The 22,212-nt window shown below is 42.3% G+C and overlaps 1 protein-coding gene across 22 annotated transcripts in view; it reads left to right on the forward strand.

Annotated features, from left to right (window-relative positions):
• The window catches only part of LOC144510141 (cytosolic purine 5'-nucleotidase-like), a 92,533-nt gene extending 71,129 nt beyond the window's left edge, over nt 1-21,404 (forward strand). For 10 of the 22 annotated variants that reach the window (XM_078239505.1, XM_078239504.1, XM_078239511.1 and 7 more), the window contains 9 exons: nt 4,734-4,775; nt 6,249-6,344; nt 6,825-6,891; nt 8,855-9,025; nt 10,353-10,404; nt 11,905-11,965; nt 13,019-13,195; nt 18,287-18,394; nt 19,795-21,404. In XM_078239505.1, the coding sequence (XP_078095631.1) occupies nt 4,734-4,775; nt 6,249-6,344; nt 6,825-6,891; nt 8,855-9,025; nt 10,353-10,404; nt 11,905-11,965; nt 13,019-13,195; nt 18,287-18,394; nt 19,795-19,848 (828 nt within the window). In that variant the 3' untranslated portion in view covers nt 19,849-21,404. Of the gene's footprint in view, nt 1-4,733; nt 4,776-6,248; nt 6,345-6,824; nt 6,892-8,854; nt 9,026-10,352; nt 10,405-11,904; nt 11,966-13,018; nt 13,196-17,274; nt 17,325-18,286; nt 18,395-19,794 lie in introns of all 22 variants that reach the window. The other 12 variants (XM_078239519.1, XM_078239503.1, XM_078239514.1 and 9 more) reach the window with 6 other exon arrangements.
• The last annotated feature ends 808 nt before the right edge of the window (nt 21,405-22,212 follow it).

Here is a 22,212-nt window from a genome sequence, read left to right on the forward strand (position 1 = left end):
TGCCTTGGCCATTTTATTCCCATAATATTTTATATACAGTACAGTTGTGCCACATATCCCACTGCCAGGTCTTGACTCGCAGATATCCCGATCTTCTGGCCAAGGGCCGTTTTAAAATGCTGGGCAGAATAAGGATCTTCTATCAAATTGTGAATTAAAGGTCTCTCAGCTGTGCAGAGGGGGATTTAAACGAATGTCCATTCGGGTGTTCCCCTCTGCATTGTGGGCTCGTTATGAATGGTGCCAATCAGTCCAATAAATGAATATGTTTAATGAGGTGAATATTGATGAGATAGTAATAAAAATGTGGCTTTGGAAAATGGCCTACTTCACAATCAAGTAACCATTCAAGTTATTGAATACAGGAGTTGGGATGTCTTGTTGAAGTTGTACAAGACATTGGTAAGGCCATACTTGGAATACTGTGTGCAATTCTGGTCACCCTATTATAGAAAGAATATTATTAAACTAGAAAGAGTGCAGAAAAGATTTACTAGGATGCTACCGGGACTTGATGGATTGAGTTATAAGGAGAGGTTGAATAGACTGGGACTTTTTTCTCTGGAGCGAAGGAGGCTGAGGGGTGACCTTATAGAGGTCTATAAAATAATGAGGGGCATAGACAAGGTAGATAGTCAATATCTTTCCCCAAAGATAGGGGAGTCTAAAACTAGAGGGCATAGGTTTAAGGTGAGAGGGGAGAGATACAGAAGTGTCCAGAGGGGCAATTTTTTCACACAGAGGGTGGTGAATGTCTGGAACAAGCTGCCAGAGGTAGTAGTAGAGGCAGGTACAATTTTAGCTTTTAAAAAGCATTTAGATAGTGTGGTGAACCATCGTTGGTTCCCACTGGATAGTACTGAGCCAGGGGCTGGCCAGTACTACAAGGATGTACATATGTTACTGTTGGGTTGTGCTATTGTTGCTGTTGGGGTTAGGGTGAGGTTGTTACACCTTTGTACTGTAGTGTTGTGGCACATCCCAGTCGGGCTCCGCCTCCTGGGAGAGGTATAAGAGTCCCTGCTCTGGCCGGGACCCCTTCAGTCTGGGATAGTGTATATAATTACTGGCTGCTTCATTACAGTAAATAAAAGCCTTTCATTTACCGAGCTTCAGGCCTCATGTTTGAGTAGCGCATCAGATAGTTACATGGGTAAGATGGGTATAGAGGGATAAGGGTCAAATGCGGGCAATTGGGATTAGTTTAGGGGTTTAAAAAAAAAGGGCGGCATGGACAGGTTGGGCCGAAGGGCCTGTTTCCATACTGTAAACCTCTATGACACTAATCCATCTTGCACCCCAAAATTTTCATTCTGCAAATACAGACACAAGCCTTCTCCACTATGAAGACAACCACCCCTTAAGAAAAGAGAAAAATAAAAAGCAGCCATTGGATTCTTTGGTTGATTTCACACAGCACCTGCTTTATTCTTTTAGTTTGGAGCGATATGCATGCTGTATTGGCCCTGGCACGAGAAAGATCAAGCTAGACAGCAGCTGTGAAATAACATGGTCGTGAGATATGGACCCAAAATCCTTACTCTTAGTCCTCCATACAGCCACCACTGTGTGAGTTCAAACCTTCGGAAAAAGACTCACATTTGATATCAAAAACAGAAAATGCTGTAAAATCTCAGCAGGTCTGATAGCATTCCTAGAGAGAGAGAATAGAGCGAATGTTTCGAGTCTGGATGACCCTACATCAGCTCTAACGAAGAGGACCCAGCCTCAAAACGTTGGCTCTATTTTCTCTCTCCACAGATGCTGTCAGACCTGCTGAGATTTTCCAGCATTTTCTGTTATTGTTTCAGATTCCAGTATCTACAGTATTTTGCTTTTATCACATTTGATATCTCTCAACCACCTGTGACCGTCCAGTGTGTCCCAAGGATCTATCCGTGGCTCCTTCATATTTCTCATCTATGTGCTGTTGGTCAGTAAGATCATCGAACAAATTGCAATAGTTTCCACATGAATGCTAATCAGACCCAGCTGCAAAATTCTACTATCTCTGTTCTAACTCAGACCATTCACCCATCATTCCTTTGTTCAATAACTTACATTGTCTTGAACATAGGACTTAGGAGCAGAAGTACACAAATTCAGCCCTTCGAGCCTGCTCCGCCATTCAATCAAAGCATGGCCGATCTCTTCCTGGTCTTAATCCACCTCCCTACCAGTCCTCCATATCCCTTTAACCCTTTTTTTAAATTAGAAATATATCTGTCTCCTTCTTGAAATCATTTAATGATTCAGAGTCCACTGCACTATGGGGCAGCGAGTTCCACAAATTCATCACCCTCTGCAAGAAGTAGTTCCTCCTCATCTCAGTTTTAAGCTGTCTACACTTGTTGCTGCCTCGGAAAAACAGCCAGCATAATTAAGGACCCTACGCACCCCGGACATACCCCATTCCACCTTCTTCTGTCGGGAAAAAGATACAAAGGTCTGAGGACACGTACCAACTCCCTGCTGCCATCAGACTTTGAATGAACCTATCTCACATTAAGCTGATCTTTCTCTAGCTATCACTACATTCTGCACTCTCTCCTTTCCTTATCTATGAACCGTATGCTTTGTCTGTATAGCGTGCAAGAAACAATGCTTTTCACTGTACACTAATAACATGACAATAATAAATCAAATCAAAAATCTACCTATACCTGTGACCTTTTGTTCTAGATTGCCCATAAGAAGAAATATTTGCTCTACATTTACTTTATCAATCCCTTTTAGAATTTTATATACCTCGATCAAATCCCCTCTCATCCTTCGAAACTCCAATGAGGATAAGTCCAAACTGTTTAATCCGTCCTCGTACGTCAACCCTTTCAACACTGGAATCAATCCAGTGAACCTCCTCTCAACTGCCTCCAATGCCACCATACCCGTCCTCTATCTTCTAGAAAAACAATGCCTTTATTTTGAAATTCTCATCCTTACTTTAAATCCCTCCTTAGCCTTGCCCCTTTCCATATGTGAAATCTCCTTGAACTCCACACCCCATTCCGAGATATTTCCTCTCGTTTTAGCCCTTTTGAGCATTCCAGATTTGATCATTTCACATTGCCAGCAATACTTCGAGCTGTCAATATCCTAAGCTCTGAAATTCCTTCCTTATACCTCTGCCTTACATCGAGCGAGCTGTCTCTGCCCCCACAAATTCCCGGCTGTTAACTCTGTCATTTACATATTATAATTATAATGCCTTACACTTAGTCTGCATTTTAAATTTAACTCTGGCCAGCCAAGTTTCTACCGGCAGCCAAGTTTCCCAGGCCTTGGGAAAGCCAACAGCTAAAGAACAAGAATTGTAGAATGCAGCAGCTAAGTGTCTTTCCTGTTTGGGACTGGATCCAGCTTACCTGCTCCTGTCCCCTCCCACTGTGATCAGACAACCTGAATCTCTGCCTCCCCGAGCCACGATCTTCACCTTTCTGTTCCCTGGTGGTTCTGGTGCCCAAGGCCCAATCCGCCTGATTACCTAATCTAGCTGTGTGCAGCTAGGAAATGGAGACAAAATATTGTGATCTAATCCTGCCTTAAATTCAGCAGAACCTGCGGCAAGCTCTTTCTTTCGTCCTTCCTGACCGCAACTAGGTCTCCATTTTTGCATCAATTATCTCTGAGGGGTAAAGTATTTTAACAGTGCAGATTATTGATTGTAGCAGACAAGTTATGCTGACAGAAAATGGTTTAAACTTGTTGCAAGCGAAAATGATTTTATAAGCTTTCCAATTTGTGACAACTCCATCAGGAGCTGACTGGGAACTGGGCACTGGTACCTGTGGGAAGCACAGTAAGAAGTTTAACAACACCAGGTTAAAGTCCAACAGGTTTATTTGGTAGCAAAAGCCACACAAGCTTTCGGAGCTCCAAGCCCCTTCTTCAGGTGAGTGGGAATTCTGTTCACAAACAGAGCATATAAAGACACAAACTCAATTTACATGAATAATGGTTGGAATGCGAATACTTACAACTAATCAAGTCTTTAAGAAACAAAACAACGTGAGGGGAGAGAGCATCAAGACAGGCTAAAAAGATGTGTATTGTCTCCAGACAAGACAGCCAGTGAAACTCTGTGGGGGTTACAAATAGTGTGACATGAACCCAATATCCCGGTTGAGGCCGTCCTCGTGTGTGCGGAACTTGGCTATCAGCAAATGATAGCCAAGTTCCGCACACACGAGGACGGCCTCAACCGGGATATTGGGTTCATGTCACACTATTTGTAACCCCCACAGAGTTTCACTGGCTGTCTTGTCTGGAGACAATACACATCTTTTTAGCCTGTCTTGATGCTCTCTCCACTCACGTTGTTTTGTTTCTTAAAGACTTGATTAGTTGTAAGTATTCGCATTCCAACCATTATTCATGTAAATTGAGTTTGTGTCTTTATATGCTCTGTTTGTGAACAGAATTCCCACTCACCTGAAGAAGGGGCTTGGAGCTCCGAAAGCTTGTGTGGCTTTTGCTACCAAATAAACCTGTTGGACTTTAACCTGGTGTTGTTAAACTTCTTACTGTGTTTACCCCAGTCCAACGCCGGCATCTCCACACCTGTGGGAAGCACAGAGCAAGAGTTGATGCCTTGAGAGTAGAGGGAAGAAAATTAAACGGTTTTAATTTAAACGGTTGATGATGGTCTATCTGTGATTGACAGGAAACCTGCATAGCCTGGCGCTCAGACATGTGATGTGCCTTTGCTCACTTTCATTTCCTTTCTTTTGCAGGCAATAATGAAATACCTGCTTGACTTCCCATGTGGGCCAAAGGTAAGGTTCCAAACTACTGCAGCATAAGCTGCACAGACTGAGCTGCATGCAAGGGTCAAGAGTATGGCCTACTCACAGAATATAGTGGTGGTTAATACAGATGGTTAACAATGAGCATACCTGAAAAAGATCCTCACAGTTGTAACAATCAGACAAGGAAACTATCTATTTTCAACAAAAACTAAAATGGTATAGGGGCTGTGTGAAATGGAGGTGGAAAAAAATGATGTCGGACAAATCATGCCTTTCCGTGAACTCTTACTATTTACTGATCTTAGTTTGAGTTCCAGCAGAAGAGCAATTAAGGGATGAATAATCCCATGTATATTTGGTCCACAAGTGCAGTCACAGGTCAGACTTATGCGCAAAACCAAAGGGCTTTGACAGATCATCTAGAGAACACAGCCATTTAGAGCAATATTAAATCAGCAACGTGCAGTCATCTCGGTCCCGAGTTTTTAACCACCTCATGTTTTAACACGCTTACTTATGTGAAAGATGACAAATTGGCTGAAAAGGTTGAGTGCTGAGTGTTTTTTTTCATGCCAAATCTGGATTTATGAACAGCGGTAGTGCAATTTTATAGTCTCTGCTTCCGATGCTCTGCTTCAGCCTGATGCTCCGTGTCGGTTCCCAGTCCATTCCTTAGAAGGTCGATTTTGACCAATTGCTCATCTAACTTTTTCTTTTTGCTTTCTGTTCACTTCGTTTCTTCTTCCTTTCTGCTTCGTTGGCTCCTGAGTATTTTCAGCTCATGCTTTTAACTGTAGGTGTGAGGACATGTGTGGGCCTGATGTGGCTATGTGAGCTGGATGTCAATGCAAAGAGCTATGAGTCTCTCTCTCTCTCTCTCTCTCTCTTTGACTTCCTGTTCCCTGTCAGAAATTTCCCAGGTTTAATGAGTAATGTTGATCTGTGGGAACTCTTCGACTGAAATTACACCCCCCACAGCACCCCTTTATAATTTCACTGTGTTTCAATTTTCATTTCTCTACTTTAACATCTCGGCTGAGCAGAGAGTTGGAAAGCAGTGAAAACATTACATTCCTCCACATCTGCCTTGTATCATGCCCTCTAAGTTTCAATTCAATCAAAGTCAATAGAAAAACAAGATGCTATCTTCAGGATTTGAGATCTTCGCTCTTGGAATACATTTAAAGTAACTTTTTATATGTTCCTGGTTACCTGGGTCCTCGATGTGTAAATAATGAAAACTCTGAGTTTGTATATTGTACCTTTGAGCCAGTTAGAAACCTTTGAAAATCTGGGATGCTCAAGAGGCCAGAATTGGAGGAGCGCTGAGATCTGAAAAAGTGTTGTAGCGCTGGAGGAGGTTACAGAAACAGGGAGGGCAAAGCTGTGAGGAGATTTGAAAACAAGGTGGAGAATTGTAGCATTGAAGCACTGCCAGACTGGGAGCCAATGAAGGTCAGCGAGTTCTGAAATCTGATGCTCTCTTGTTTTCTTTGTCAGCAGTGCTCCTGGCATTCCTACTTTGACCTGATTGTGGTAGACACAAGAAAACCACTTTTCTTTGGCGAAGGAACCGTACTCAGACAGGTTGACACTGTGAGTAATTGAGATTTGCTTCAGTGGCAGAAGTAAGCATTAGAAAAGCTCTGTTTCCTTCCCACTGACTCAGGACAGTTTCTTCTTGCAGATTGTCTGAGACTTCAGAACAGATTTCTGCTCAATTCAGAAGTCGAGTTTGGGAGTCATAAATGACAAAGAAGGCCATTTAGCCCATTGAATGCATGTTGAGCAATGCAATTAGTTCATTTCCCTAGCAGCAGCAGTATTTTGTCTTTGACATTTGTATTTTTTGGTGAAATCTGGCTATTATGTGTACCGTATGGGTTAGCTTCTGCCAATAAATACGTTCTGCTGAAGGTTCTTGAGCTGAGTGCAATATTCTGTCCTGACGCCAGAAATTACAAACAAGGCAAAATAAATTACATACATTTACACATGAACTGTCATATTTCAAAATCTTCTTTGTGTTTTCAGCTGAGCATTGCAGAATATTTATATATTCGCATTAAATTGCAGGAATCTGGGAAACTTCGAATTGGCACCTACACAGGTCCTTTGCAACATGGTATTGTTTATTCTGGAGGTGAGTCCCCTTGGCTGTCAGGTTGCCTCTTAAACAATTGCATATGTTCTCTCAGCAGCATCATGAATGCCTTGCACATGAGGGCAAAAAAGTCAACACTCTGCAGAATGTTGCAATGAATTATTACAAAAATGTACTTCAAATATTTGAATAACTCCTGCTGGCCTCCAGTCATGTCACTGAACTGAAGAACTAACTTCACATACTAACTGTTGTTTCAATGCCACATTAGACTGAGGCCCCTCCCAATGCATGTGCAAACATTGGCTTAGATATATTTCCTCCCTAAAAGAAACACCTTGAACCTGTACAACATCTGATACACCTGATAACCCTGTTAAGATATTTTAAACAAGCTACTGAAATATCCATAGGGATAATTTTTGTTTGCTTGATACAAAGTTCACATCCATTCTTCATTTGGGTGCACTCCATTTACCAAGTTACAAAAGCCTCGGCAGAGCTAACAAGTGTGTGCAGGAATACTGCTGAAATTTAAAGAACAGAGCACTGGAAAGCTTCCAGTTGTCGGCTGGGAAAGTTATCTGCAGCCGATGGGAAGAATGCCAATTCGTGGTGAAAGGTCCAGACTGTTTTACTGCCTGGTCAGTCTTCAGCCCTGGAGTACAGAAGATCCTCTTGGTCCAGGGATCAGAATACGAGCCTGCCATCACCGTGGAACCACCTAGAATTCAAAGATAGTTCACCTGTTGTCCTTCCCCCAACATCCTTCCTTCGAAGAGGATGTAACTAGTTGTTCTTCGGCAATTGGCAATCAGGTTTTCTGCTACATAGAGATCAGGTACTCAGTGTTCCTTATAGCCAGCATGAGTCACCGTAAATTGTATCAGGAATGCATTGTTTGCTTATAATATTTTTCACATCTTCAGGATCCAAATCACTCCACAGGCAATAAATTAATAATAAAGGGTAATCATTTTCTTAAGGGCCGCTTCCCATCTGCCCGCAATCTTTAGACTGCCGGGAGGAGGTGAAGAATGTGTGGGGTGGTGAAAGCCTGACCGTTTAGCCTATTCAGACCTTGGGTGAGTAGGGATCCAGGGACGGTGGGGGCATCCCTCTGGGCCCTCTTGATTGGGTCCCCCACTTTCCCTAAGGTCTGTTTCCATCCAGGTGTCTCCTCTGCCTTTGGTTCCCCCAGTCCCCTCAACCCCATCTTCCCCGATCCTCCTTTCCTGGTCCACGAGAGACTCCAGACCTAATTATCCCAGGATCCTGGCACACGGGAAATTGGTGTAAATTGGTATAGTTCCAGCAGTGCCCATTACTCTGGCTGGGACAAAACCCCCCGATTCTCTGAGATGAGAGTTCTTCCTCAAATAGGGGCCGACAAACTGCCTCCAATTAATACTCCACAGAATGTTAAATAGTTGAGGGACAAGGATACTTTTCCCACCAACCATTTGGTGGCAGAGTGGGAAATCGAGTCATCTGAAAAATTCTAGAGTGAACTTATGCCCTCATGATTTGAGCTCTTCACAATCTTGACAGTTCAATTCAATCATCGGTCTCTATTTTTTAAAGAGGTCCAACCCAAAGAGGAGAGGTGACTGCTCAACTAGGACCAAGGATTTAAGATTAGTTGCAAGAAATTTATTACAGAGGAGGAAGAATATTTTACATAGAAGGTTGTGAAACTGTGCAATGCATCACGACACTTAGTGATTGAAACAGAAACCAAATGAACATTGAAGAATAGGATAGCTATAGTTGTTTAAGTAAAGGGAATAAGGGAATTTGAGAAGAGAGGAGACGATGAGATTAGGCTGAGTACTTATTTAAAGGATCAGCACTGACGTGGATAGATTGGGCCAAATGGCCTGTTTATGTGTTGTAATGCCAGTGCAATTTCTGGATTGTTGTTTAACGTATAGACTTGGTGATTTACTGAGTCTTGGACACAATGAGTTGATTAAAGATACACCTGCTAATGTTGCCCTAGGGTCTTCGGATATGATCTGTGATCTGCTGCGAGTGAAGGGTAAAGAGATTCTGTACATTGGAGATCATATCTTTGGAGATATCCTTAAATCCAAGAAGCGACAGGGCTGGAGGACATTCCTGGTTGTACCTGAACTGGCACATGAGCTACGGGTTTGGACAGAGAAGAGTGGTAAGTCCAATCAAAGTGGGATCAGAGCTCCATCCAACTTTCAACCGTTCTAGTTTTGTAAAAAGATACTGACTTCTGAATTTAGTGCAGAGCAGACAGTCCATTTGTTGTCATATGAGTGATTTTCAGCTGAAATTCAATTTCCACTGGACATGTACCCATATTGTGGCCCTTTTATCTTCACACCCTCAAATCAGAAGTACAGAATTGAGTGTATGAGGACTTCCAACACACAAGTGGTCCAGCTTTCCATCACAAAATATGGCTCCTCCAAAGTTGTGATCACTTCCCAAATCTATACTCATCTTTCGCTCTGTGACTGAATCATCACAATAAAATTTTTCTTCCCTCGCATTAAATAACTCAGCAAAGTTAGAAATGACATTCTCTGTGGGTAGCAATGGTGCATTCGCCCTCCTTATTCCCCATGACCTCTCTGCAACTTTTATACAGTTGACCACCCTATGTTCCTCCAATGCCTTGCCTATGTTGTTCAGCTCAGTGATACTGCCCATACTTGGTTCCGCTCTTACCTATCTGACTGTAGCGAGAGCATTTTGTGTTCTGGGGTCCTTTAATCTGCCATTGGCTCCCTTCTTTTCCTGATTGACACGTTATGCCCTCCTGACCTCATCTGAAGACATGAGGTCAGTCTCCACATGTACATCAATAACTCCCAACTCTATCGTTCCTGATGAAACATCTTCATGCATTTGTTAACTCCAGTCTCAATAATTTCATGCCCTCCCGTTCTCCAGTTTCCAAAAATTTTAGCTCATCCTAATTTCTGCTCCTCCTATCCTCTCCCACACCAAATCTCCCTCCCTGACCATCCCTGTAATCTTATATTGGATCCCTGTCCCCAAATGACTCCAATTGAAAATTCTTATCTGTGTGTTTAAATCTCTTCATGGCTTTGTCCCATGCTTATCTTGTGAGCTTCCTCCAACCCTGAACCCTCCCCCTGTCTATCTCCATACCATTTGATCCTTTTATGCATCTCCAATTCTTTTTTGCCCCACAATTGTTAGCTGTGCTTTCAACCAACTTGGCTCAATGCCCTTGTTGAACACTTCTACATCTTCACCTTTCTCTCTTCCTTTTAGACCTTAAAACCACCCCAATGACCAAGTCCTTAGTTAGCAATCTTAATATCTCCTTCTTTGGCTTGGCACCTATTTTTTGTCTCATTCCATTTCTATAACAATCTACAGATGATTTTCTGGAGTTGAGACAATATATAAATGTAATTTGTTGTGTGCTTTTGAACAACGTAGCTAGGTATGATATTAAGCAGTGTCTCAGCCTTTCCTGTCCTTTCTCACAGCTCTTTTTGAAGAACTTCGTAACCTGGATATATTTGTAGCTGACCTTTACAAGTAAGTGAGCAATGAATTTTTGAATTTGAGATCTCGGAACTGTTTTCAGGAAGCACCAAGATTGCAGATCAGCAAACTGAATCCCCATTGGCAGGATAGGTATTTGCAATTAAAAAGAACTGATCAAATTAGAGGCAAATCGGCTCACAGAAATCTGGCATGGAATGGTCTGGCTCGGAGCAGCCCTGACTCAGGTCTAAAAGTGGTTACCAGCTTTTAAGCTTTAAGAATATTTCACAAACCCAACTCATGTTAACTGCGAGCGTGTCCCAACATGGAAGCACTGGCTCATGGTGATGCGTGGTTTTCTCCACAGGAACAGTGTAAGGGGCCATGTGTGATACCCAGTGAGAACAGTTACCAGCCCAGCCATAGTATAATGAAATAAAAGCAAAATACTGCGGATGTTGGAATCTGAAACAAAAACAGAAAATGCTGGAAAATCTCAGCAGGTCTGACAGCATCTGTGGGGAGAGAATAGAGCCAACGTTTGGAGTCTAGATGACCCTTCGTCAGAGCTGCTCTGACAAAGGGTCATATAGACTCAAAACGTTGGCTCTATTCTCTCCCCACAGATGCTGTCAGACCTACTGAGATTTTCCAGCATTTTCTGTTTTTGTGTCAGCCATAGTATAACACTGATTAAAAACTATTTATTGCAATAAAGAAAAGACACACATACATGAATAGGACTACAATAATCTAAGACAGTTATGTACAAGACTACGAAATACATCCATCCAGTTTAAGTAGGAATTACCCTTCTGATCCAAAATATGTTTACAAGACCTGAACTCTTTTAGGACATCCCTCTCCCCAAACAACATCCAATCTAACAGATCTATAAGTAACGGCCAGTTTATAGTTACCACACTGTATACGATGAGTAGTTATTCTGGGGAATATCTCTTCTTGGTTCAGCGAAGATATGGGTTTTAACTGCCTCCACAAAAGTACTCTGCACTCTTGCTAGCCAGCACCAGCTTACGGCAGCTAGCTGGACTCTGCACCTCAGGCTGATAGATGAATGCTGCCTCCTGCTTCCACAGAAAAATTGCCAGTTATATCATTGTGTTCCTTTGAAGATACTGTTTATAGATTTGGTTGTCTGTTACCTGGGCTTCTGTTCATTCTGACATTAACATATGTATGCCTTGCCGAAATGGTACCAACGTCTACCCCTAAGAGCAAGATGATGTATTTCTTTTTGGTCTGTCTACAACTGCTAATTTCGTTATTGGGATTCATATCCTGTGAAACACCTTTTGAAATGCTGGTGACTTCTCACCTGCTAACATGTTCATCAGAAATGCTATCGAAAAAAGTATCTAAAAACCAAAGGGTTTTTACTTGTGTCAGTGATACTGAAGATGCAGTTATCGAAGTGTGTCTATGTGCATTAGCTTGTGAACAAAGTTTTTGTCTGACATCCTGAGCAGCTGTAATGTAGATAAAATTAGGCTATTGTTGAGATGGCCCTAACTTATTCTGTTGTTTTAGGCATTTGGACAGCAGCAGCAATGAATACCCTGATATTTCCTCAATTCGGAAACAAATAAAGGTAAGCTGTGCAGTTCGCATTGGTTATCGAATGGTAGAAACCTGGGACATAACAGCTGTTCAAGTATTCAAGCTGCAGATAAGGGATTGGCTGAAATGCGTGATTCTCCTTCAGAGACCTGTGCTGGAGACATTTAGTTAATGAAATTCAACCTAAAAAGACACAATTAACATCTCTGAACATAATTTATTTCTGTAATAAGTACCTATCCGCCTCCGCTCATTGAGGTTGCTCACAGATTTCCAAACATGATTCTGTTAAACCTGAAACGTCGGCATGTTGGAGCTGGGTTGCAGTTTCGATTTTAGTATTGTTTATTTTAACTAACTACCATTCCTGGGTGTGCCTAGTATTAATTGAAAGACAGCTAGCAATGTAAACTGACACCAGGGCTACACAGTGTCAGCTGGAGGTTACCAGTCAATTGTGTCAAGATTCCCAGAAGTCGTACTTTGTTCCAGTCTTAATGAATACCACATACATCACCAGTGATCTAATTGGGCTCATCCAGGCCTGTGAGGCGTACGGTGCTAATCTTATGAGTTTGTGGGAAAAGCCATAAGGAGCAACTTGATTTATGGCCTTTGTAATCAAAACTAATGGCCTTTGTAATCAAAACTAGATATCTCAGTGAAGATTTTACAGAGATGTATACAGGAATGAATGTGCTGAAGAAAGTAAACTCAGAACAAGATTTTCAAAAACACCAAGCCAGTGCAAAGGAGGGCGCAGGTTCAGGGTTTTGAAATTAAGTTTAGATCAGGTGCGTGGAAGCCTTGTTTAACACTGAAGGTGAGAAATATCTGAAAAGGGTTGTCAGAAAAAAATGGGTGACTATGGAGTCCTTTGAAGAAGCAACATGATCTTGTAATCAGAATGGTAAAGCTGGTATTCTGGGAGAGGAAGATCAATGGAGCTCTTCTCACACAAACTTTTTGTCACAAGCTTATCTTGTGAGAGGTTGGGTTGTGTTTTGGAGGCAATGTTCTGAAGGGAGATGGGGTGCCTTTTTATACTTGAAATTCAGTCTTTACATTTTCCACATGCTTCTAGGCGGTGACCCATGAGATGGACATGTGCTACGGAAAGATGGGAAGTTTATTAAGATGTGGCTCCAGGCAGACGCTGTTTGCCAGTCAGCTGATGCGCTATGCTGACCTGTATGCTGCCTCTTGTATAAATCTTCTGTATTATCCTTTCAGCTACCAATTCCGAGCACCTCCAATACTGGTAAGTCTGCTATCATCTCACCAGATATGCTAAATAATGAACTCTTGGGTACTTGAGGTTATAGAAACATTTAGTGGAGCAGAACCATATCTGACAGTGGTTGTAAGCACCTCTACACAGAATGAATGTTTCCTCGTGTGGTGAAGAACTAAGGCCATAAATAAGAACATAATAAGAACATAAGAACTAGAAGCAGGAGTACGCCATCTGGCCCCTCGAGCCTGCTCTGCCATTTAGTAAGATCATGACTGATCTTTTTGTGGACTGAACTCCACTCATTGAGTCCATTGACCATAACCCTTAATTCCTTTACTGTTCAGAAATTTATCTATCCTTGCCTTAAAGACATTCAGTGAGGTAGCTTCAACTGCTTCACTAGGCAGGAAATTCCACAGATTCACAACCCTTTGGGTGAAGAAGTTCCTCCTCAACTCAGTCCTAAATCTGCTCCCCCTTATTGTGAGGCCATGCCCCCTAGTTCTAGTTTCATCTGCCAGTGGAAACAACCTCCCTGCTTCCATCTTATTTATTAGAAGATAGTCACCAGGAAATCCAATGGGGAATTATTTCTCCAAATGGTAGTGAGAATGTGGAACTCGCAACCACAGGGAGTGGTTGAAGCAAATAGTACAGATGCATTTAAGGGCAAACTAGACATGCACGTGAAGTGGAAGGGAATAGGGAGCTAGAAAGGCAGTTGAGACAAGAGGAGAGCAGGCTTGAATGGAGCATAAACACCGGAATGACCTGAATCAGTGCTACATATTTTACATAATCCTATGTACTCTTTCAAAAAGAGTGATTCTTTGTCTGGAATGCTGAGATTACCTTTGTGAATGGTGCTTGACCACTGAAAGGCTGCAGTCTCATTGACCCTGATATTTATGTGTAGGCAGCGATGGATTTGCAGAGCATAGAATCACATGGAATCACAGAATCCCTACAGTGCAGAAGGTGGCCATTCGGCCCATCGGGTCTGCACTGACGACAATCCCACCCGGACCCTATTCCCGTAACCCCGCATATTTACCCTGCTAATCCTCCGACACTAATTGGCAATTTAGCATGGCCAATCCACCTAACCTGCACGTCTTTGGACTGTGAGAGGAAACCTGAGTATGTGAATTGTATGGGGTGATGCATGATCTTGTTTGAATTTCTTTAAACTGATGGGAGCCAGCCACATTGTGATTGGGAAAGCCTGTGCTGAAAGGCTGCAGCTAGGGGATCAGAGAAGAGGGAGGAGATCAAGATTGGTGTGGGGGGGGGGGGAATTCATCAGATCGTAAGCTAGCCTGGAGATCTGGGAGTTGGTGTCTGTATTTGATCACATGAGGGATACTGTTGTATTGTGAGGGAGACCGGTTTGGTGCATCATAGGGAGAGAGAGTTCAGTTGCAGGAGGGTTAGCTTGGAGGACCGGGGCTCATGGTTGTGGGGGGAAACCATTCCTAATCCTTTTGTCCCTTTTTGCTGCAAGAAGCATTGAACAACTGAATTCAGGCACTCTCATGGCCTTCAGTTCCTGAAACTTGGGAAATCCAGCACACCACTGTTACATCTAAAAGACTGCTAAATTCTGGGACATGTGGCCTCATTAAACCGTTTCACACGCTGAGATGTCTTTCTGGAGCAGAATACTTGCCTATCCTCAAACATGCTCTGCGTGACGTGGCGGTAGGTATGTTTGTGGTAGGTTAGAGTTGGGTTTCAAAATTTAAATTTCATCTCCACCCCTGCCCAGAACACTCAGCCTGTCCTGTGGGGGTTACAATTCCACTTATTGCACATTAATCTGGGAAAGGGTGTGTAATAATCTGGGAAAAGGTGTATAGATAGTTTGAGTCATGTTGAGATCAAAAAGGAGGAGGTATTGGGGTTCTTAAGAAACATTAAGATAGACAAGTCCCCAGGGCCTGATGGGATATACCCCAGAATACTGAGAGAGGCAAGGGAGGAAATTGCTGGGGCCTTGAGAGAAATCTTTGTATCCCCACTGGTTACAGGGGAGGTCAACACAGTAAGAAGTTTAACAACACCAGGTTAAGGTCCAACAGGTTTATTTGGTAGCAAAAGCCACACAAGCTTTCGGAGCCCCAAGCCCCTTCTTCAGATGAGGTCCCAGAGGATTGGAGAATAGCCAATGTTGTTCCTTTGTTTAAGAAGGATAGCAAGAATAATCCAGGTAATTCCAGGCCGGTGAGCCTTACATCAGTGGTAGGGAAATTATTGGAGAGGATTCTTTGAGACAGGATTTACTCCCACTTGGAAATAAGTGGATGCATTAGCGAGAGGCAACATGGTTTTGTGAAGAGGAGGTCGTATCTCACTAACTTGATCGAGTTTTTCAAGGAAGTGACGAAGATGATTGATGAGGGTAGGGCAGTAGGGCAGTAGATGTTGTCCACATGGCCTTCAGAAAGACATCTCAGCGTGTGAAACAGTGTAAAGCCTTTGACAAGGTCCCTCATGACAGACTGATGCAGAAGGTGAAGTCACATGGGATCAGAGGTGAGCTGGCAGGGTGGATACAGAACTGGCTCAGTCATAGAAGACATAGCAGTGGAAGGGTGCGTTTCTGAATGGAGGGCTGTGACAAGTGGCATTCCTCAGGGATCAGTGCTGGGACCTTTCCTGTTTGTAATATATATATATATAAATGATTTGGAGGAAAATGTAACTGGTTTGATTAGTAAATTTGTGGACGACACAAAGGTTGGTGGATTTGCGGACCATAAGAGGATACAGCAGGATATAGATCGATTGGGTGGAGAGATGGCAGGTGGAGTTTAATCCGGACCAATGTGAGGTAATGCATTTTGGAAGGTCTAATAAAGATGGGAAATATACAGTAAATGGCAGCACCCTTAAGAGTATTGATAGGCAGAGGGATCTGGGTACAGTCATAGCTCGGGTGTACACAAAAACAACTTAATATATACAGCAAGATATAGCTAGGTTGGATGCTTGGGCGGAGAGATGGCAAATGGAGTTTAATCCGGACAAATGTGAGGTTATGCACTTTGGAAGGTCTAATACAGATAGGAAATGTACAGTAAATGGCAGAACCCTGAAGAGTATTGATAGACAGAGGGATCTGGGTGTAGAGTCATAGAAGTTTACAGCATGGAAACAGGCCCTTCGGCCCAACTTATTCATGCCGCCCAGTTTTTACCATTAAGCTAATCCCAATTGCCCACATTTGGCCCATATCCCTTTATACTCATCTTACCCATGTAACTGTCTAAATCTTTTTAAAAGACAAAATTGTACCTGCCTCTACTACTACCTCTGGTAGCTTGTTCTAGACACTCACCACCTTTTGTGTGAAGCAATTGCAGGTACAAAGGTACAAATGTGCAGGTACAAAGGTCACTGAAAGTGGCAACGCAGATGGAGAAGGTAGTCAAGAAGGCATACGGCATGCTTGCCTTCATTGGCCGGGGCATTGAGTTTAAAAATTGGCAAGTTTTGTTGCAGCTTTATAGAAGCTTAGTTAGGCCGCACTTGGAATAGTGTTCAATTCTGGTCGCCACATTACCAGAAGGATGTGGAGACTTTGGTGGGGGTACAGAAAAGATTTACCAGGATGTTGTCTGATATGGAGGGCATTAACTATGACAAGAGGTTGGAGAAACTCGATTTGTTCTCACTGGAACAATGGAGGTTGAGGGGCGACCTGATAGAAGTCTACAAGATTATGAGAGGCATGGACAGAGTGGATAGTCAGAAGCTTTTTCCCAGGGTGGAAGAGTCAATTACTAGGTGGCACAGGTTTAAGGTGCGAGGGGCAAGGTTTAAAGGAGATGTACGAGGCAAGTTTTTTACACAGAGGGTAGTGGGTGTCTGGAACACGCTGCCGCGGAGTGGAAGCAGATATGATAGTGAGTTTTAAGGGGCGTCTGGACAAATACATGAAAAGGATAGGGATAGAGGGCTATGGTCCCCGGAAGGGTAGGGGGTTTTAGTTCAGTCAGGCAGCATGGTCGGTGCAGGCTTGGAGGGCCGAAGGGCCTGATCCTGTGCAGTAATTTTCTTTGCTCTTTGTTCTTTGTTCTAATACATCTCACTCTTTTTAGAGGTAGCAGGCTGAAGAATACCAGTAATTGCTGCTGCCACTGGGCTCAGAGTAGGTACAACCTACTTCCAAATAGTTTCTGTCAATGGTGTAAGGCTTTCAGTTATTAGGTGAATGTATCTGTTAAAAATAGTGGTTACTTCTCTTGCTCTTAACTTGAGCAGAGAATCATTCATTAACTGTGTTGTCAGAGTAGACTCTCCACTATCATGTTACTCTGAGAATTATTCTGTTTCTTATTCCTGTACAACAGTCAGATATCATTCAGGATTCGATATTCACTGTTCCTCATCCATTTTATGAATTAAAAATCTTGAATTATTTAAAAAGAATGAAATGTCCTCTTCCAACTATCCCTTGGGATTTTGCAGACTTGTGTGTCATGCTGACGATCTTAGTAATTTTTAAAAAATTCATTCATGGGATGTGGGCATTGCTGGCTTGGCCAGCATTTATTGCCCATCCCTCATTGCCCTTGAGAAAGTGGTGGTTAGCAGCTTCCTGAACTGCTGAAGTCCATGCGGTGTTGTTACACCCACAGTCTGTTAAGGAGAGAGTTCCAGGATTTTGACCCAGCGACAAGTGAAGGCATGGCAAAATATTTCCAAGTCAGGATGTGTGTGGCTTGGAGGGGAACCTCCAGGTGATGGTGTTCCCACTGCCCTTTCCATGTATAAACTCCTTTCAATCTCATTGGTAAAACACCACTCTTTTCTCATTCCTCCTATTTTCCTTGAGGCACAGCTGCTTGCATTTTGATAAAAACATTGCAGCATCTCTCTCATTCCCTCACATACTTTGAATGCTTCATTTATCTCCTCCCTACCCTTGGGCCAAACCATCTCAGCCATAAATTAGGAATTGATATCTTCAAGATTGTATGATTAAGTTTATTAAACAAAGCTTGAATATTATATTGAATGGACATGAAGAATCTTCTGTACGTGTGCAGTAATACCAATTTTCCAAGATCTTGACAGGTCATGGTATGGCTTCATTGATCTATTTTCCAGATGCCCCATGAGTCGACTGTTGAACAAACCCCACAAGATATCAGTTTGATGGAATCTTTCCTGGAGAATCAAATGAACCATACCCAACTAAACAATGGGAATCATCAGGTTAGTAAATGCTCAGACCTACCTACTACTCCTATTTCACCGCCACCCACCCCCGCAAACCCTTATTAACTTTCGAAAATGAACTTTTTGAAAATTCTGCAAAGGTGTGAATAAACATTTTTCATTGCACATTGCACATTTACTTTACATGAATGAAGAGAATATTATTGTTCTACATTCTTCATGATATATGTTCCAATAGAAATGCACGTTATAATGTGTAATATGGTTCATAGAATGAAATACTACAGCCCAATTCTCCGATGTAGCATCCCCCCGCCACTGCTGCCAGAGAGAACAGAGAATTTGGCACACAGGCAAATCTCCATTCACAGTAGCAGGACCAGAGGCCAGCCACGGACTAGGTTGGAGAATTCCGGCACATGTGTTCCTGCAATAGTCAGTGGATGATTTTATGTGCAATTTACACAGTCATTTTATTTATTTATTATTGTTACAAGTAGGCGTACATTAACACTGCAGTGAAGTTGCTGTGAAAATTCCCTAGTCGCCATTCTTGGGCGCCTGTTCGGGTACACTGAAGGAGAATTTAGCATGGTCAATGCACCTAACCAGCATGTCCTTCGGACTGTGGGAGGAAACCGGAGTACCCGGAGGAAACCCACGCAGACAGGGAAGAACATGCAGACTCCCCACAGACAGTGACCCAAGTCGGAAATCGAACCTGGGTCCCTGGTGCTGAGAGGCAGCAGTGCTAACCACTGTGCCACAATCATTACAGGGCAGGCTAAAATGAATGTTGTTCTTTGACATTCTTTGCTGGTTTGTAGTTTTGGAATGGTCATGTAGATGTACAAACTTGTAAAACTGTTGTATGAACAGAGTGAGGAACATAATACCAAATTTTGGCAAGACTACAATTTAAAAACATGGAAATCTATATGTATGTCAGTATATGTGGATGTATATCAATAGATATAAATCCACATATACTGACATACATATATTCCCATTGCTTATGTAGTTTCGTGAATAGTTCATTCAGTATTTGGCCTCCCCCGCAACAAATTTTGGCACTCCAGGCCACCGCCTTGTTTGCCCAGTGTTTGCATCTGCCCTGCTTCGAACCCTTCCCCACAGGGGTTTAGTGTTAGCCCAGTCCCACTCCTCCCTCACACACACAAGGGTGAATTCTAGTCTCACCTCCCACATTCAATTTAGTTTTCACAGCACCCGAGTTTGTCCTCCGTGGAGTTCACCATAAATGTATTTTCCACAAGCTTCCCTTCACCCTTTCTCAGGGAGAACAGTGTCACTTGCGCCTTTCATTCCATGAGATGACCGGTTGTTTAATATTTATAACATTTTTATTTTTCACTGTTTTCTTATGTCAAATTCAAAGTTGCTGAGACAAAAATTTCTCTCTACTTAATATTTAGGGTTCTTGTCACAGTCACGAAATCAATACAAGCATGGAGGAGGAAGAGAAATGAACAAATTGCAATTTCCTGACAGTGCTAATTAATCAGTCCGCTCGGTTTTGGGAAACATTCCCTGCAGTAAGCTTGGAGAACGTTTCTGATCCAGTGAGAGTATTGTTCCTCAACTTTGTTTACAGCCGATAAACTCATTGTGACTCGGTGATCTTTCATGGTCTGTAAGTGTATTCACCTGACAATGAGTAATTCAGACTGACCAAAGTGTTGTTCCAGGAGGCTGAACATTGGAAATAATGGCCATAATAATAATGATGTGGAGATGCCGGCGTTGGACTGGGGTGAACACAGTAGGAAGTCTCACAACACCAAAAACCTGTTGGACTTTAACCTGGTGTTGTGAGACTTCTTACCATAATAATAATGACAGTAAACATGTCAAGAAAGTGATTACTGAAAAAATGCAATCAAGATAGGGATCTAATAATTGGGCAATTTAGTCTGTATTAATACCATATTGAACAGACATAACCATATGTATTTCTCAGGAGTTGTCTGTCATTTGCAAGTTGAAACACTATTTCAAACCCCGGAACTTGAAGAACTCTTTCTCTTCCAGTAATTAGGACTTTTCTCCTGAGACAATAAATGAAACTGTTACATTAAAATGAAGACCTATCCTGACAAATACCTCCTCCCCCTGTCCCCAACCACATGCCTGGAAATCTGCTGCATTCAGCAATACCTTCAGGACAGGAGGGGGAAATAGAGGAAGTTGGAGGATGAAATGTGAAGTTTGGAGAAATGATATAGAAATGCAGTGTGAGAATTCCTTCAAGTGTAAAAACCCATTCTCAAATCTGTATGGGTTGTTGTGATTGTAATAGATGTCAGGGGAGTATATTCATCCTCTCCGGTTCCCAAGAAACCTGCAGTTATATATTTCTAATAGTTCAGGTGTGACTCGGATATCATTGAACAGATCAATGTAGGTTCAACTTGCAACATCCGAAGTCACCTAGGAAGGGTTTGGCCTTAAGGTTTGAGCTGAGGATTTGGGGTAAGGGTTTGGCTTAAGATTTGTGATTTTTGATTATGGTAACCAAACAACGAAATCTCCAGGTATTGATTCCAACTTCTAGTTCGTCCTCTGAAGACTGATTTAAGCCAGAAGGCTGTGCATGAATCTGCACAATCATTTGTTGTTAAATGAGTAAATTGAGTGGCTTCCTGTGAAAAGTAGCTTCAGTGAGAGTTCTTCTTGAAACAACTTATATGTAATGTACAGGCACTGAACCTGTAAAATCCAGCAGGCGATATCTCACTTTCTCAGGAAGCAAATTCCAAAGAACCTTTTTTCCTGGAAGAATCAGAGTGTCATAAGTGTTGATGTTTGTGTGAACTGCAATTGTTGTTACAAAGCTTTCTTAAGTTTCTGTTTACGGTATGTCAGACAATAACTTGGATAATAGGTAACAAGTATTGATGTTTGGCAGATTGTTACTGAAATTCTGACATTTTATTATGTTTTTAAGAAATGGTTTGAAATTCAACCTTGAGATTTTTTTCAATTAAAAATATTTTAAAACCTGAGAATAATTTGAATTTTTAACACAATAGAAGCAGGAGTAGGCCACCAGGCCCTTCAAGCCTACTCTGCCATTCAATACGATCATGGCTGATCTATGCTAGCCTCAGCCACTTTTCTGTATCATTTCCCCACAGCCCTCTATTCTTTGACCGATCAAATATTTATCAAATATTTATCCACCTCCAATACTTCTAATCATTCAGCCTGCACTACCCTTTGGGGCAGAGAATTCTGAGATTCACCACTCTCAGAGAATAAATTTCTATTCACCTCAGTTTTAAATGAGTGGCCCTTTATCTTGGAGCGATTTCCCCTAGTTCGAAATTCTTCCATCAGTGAAAACATCTCACCATCTACCCTATCAAACAGGATCCTATATGTCTGAATAAGGTCACCCCTCATCTAAATGCCAAGGAATACAGATCCAAACTATTTAGTCTTTCTTGATAGGACAACTCTCTTATCCCAGGAATTAGCCTGGTGAATCTCCTTTGGACTGCCTTCAACGTTACTATATCCTTTTTAAAGTCAGGGGACCAAACCTACACAAATTCCAAGTGAGGCCTCACGGACACCCTGTACAATTGCAATTAAACCTCCCTATTTTTAAACTCCAACCACTTTGCAATAAAGGAAAAAATGTCATTTGACTTCTTAACTTGTTGGACCTGCTTGCCAGCTTTTTGTGATTCATGCAGTAGAATACTTTGGTCCCTCTTTAGTTCACTCACCTGCAGTCTCTCTCCATTTGGATAATTTGGATAACTCCATTTGGGTCACTGTCTGTGTGGAGTTTGCACATTCTCCTCGTGTCTGTGTGGGTTTCCTCC

The sequence above is a fragment of the Mustelus asterias genome, chromosome 22, assembly GCF_964213995.1.
Source record: "Mustelus asterias chromosome 22, sMusAst1.hap1.1, whole genome shotgun sequence".
NCBI classification, from domain to species: Eukaryota; Metazoa; Chordata; class Chondrichthyes; order Carcharhiniformes; family Triakidae; genus Mustelus; species Mustelus asterias.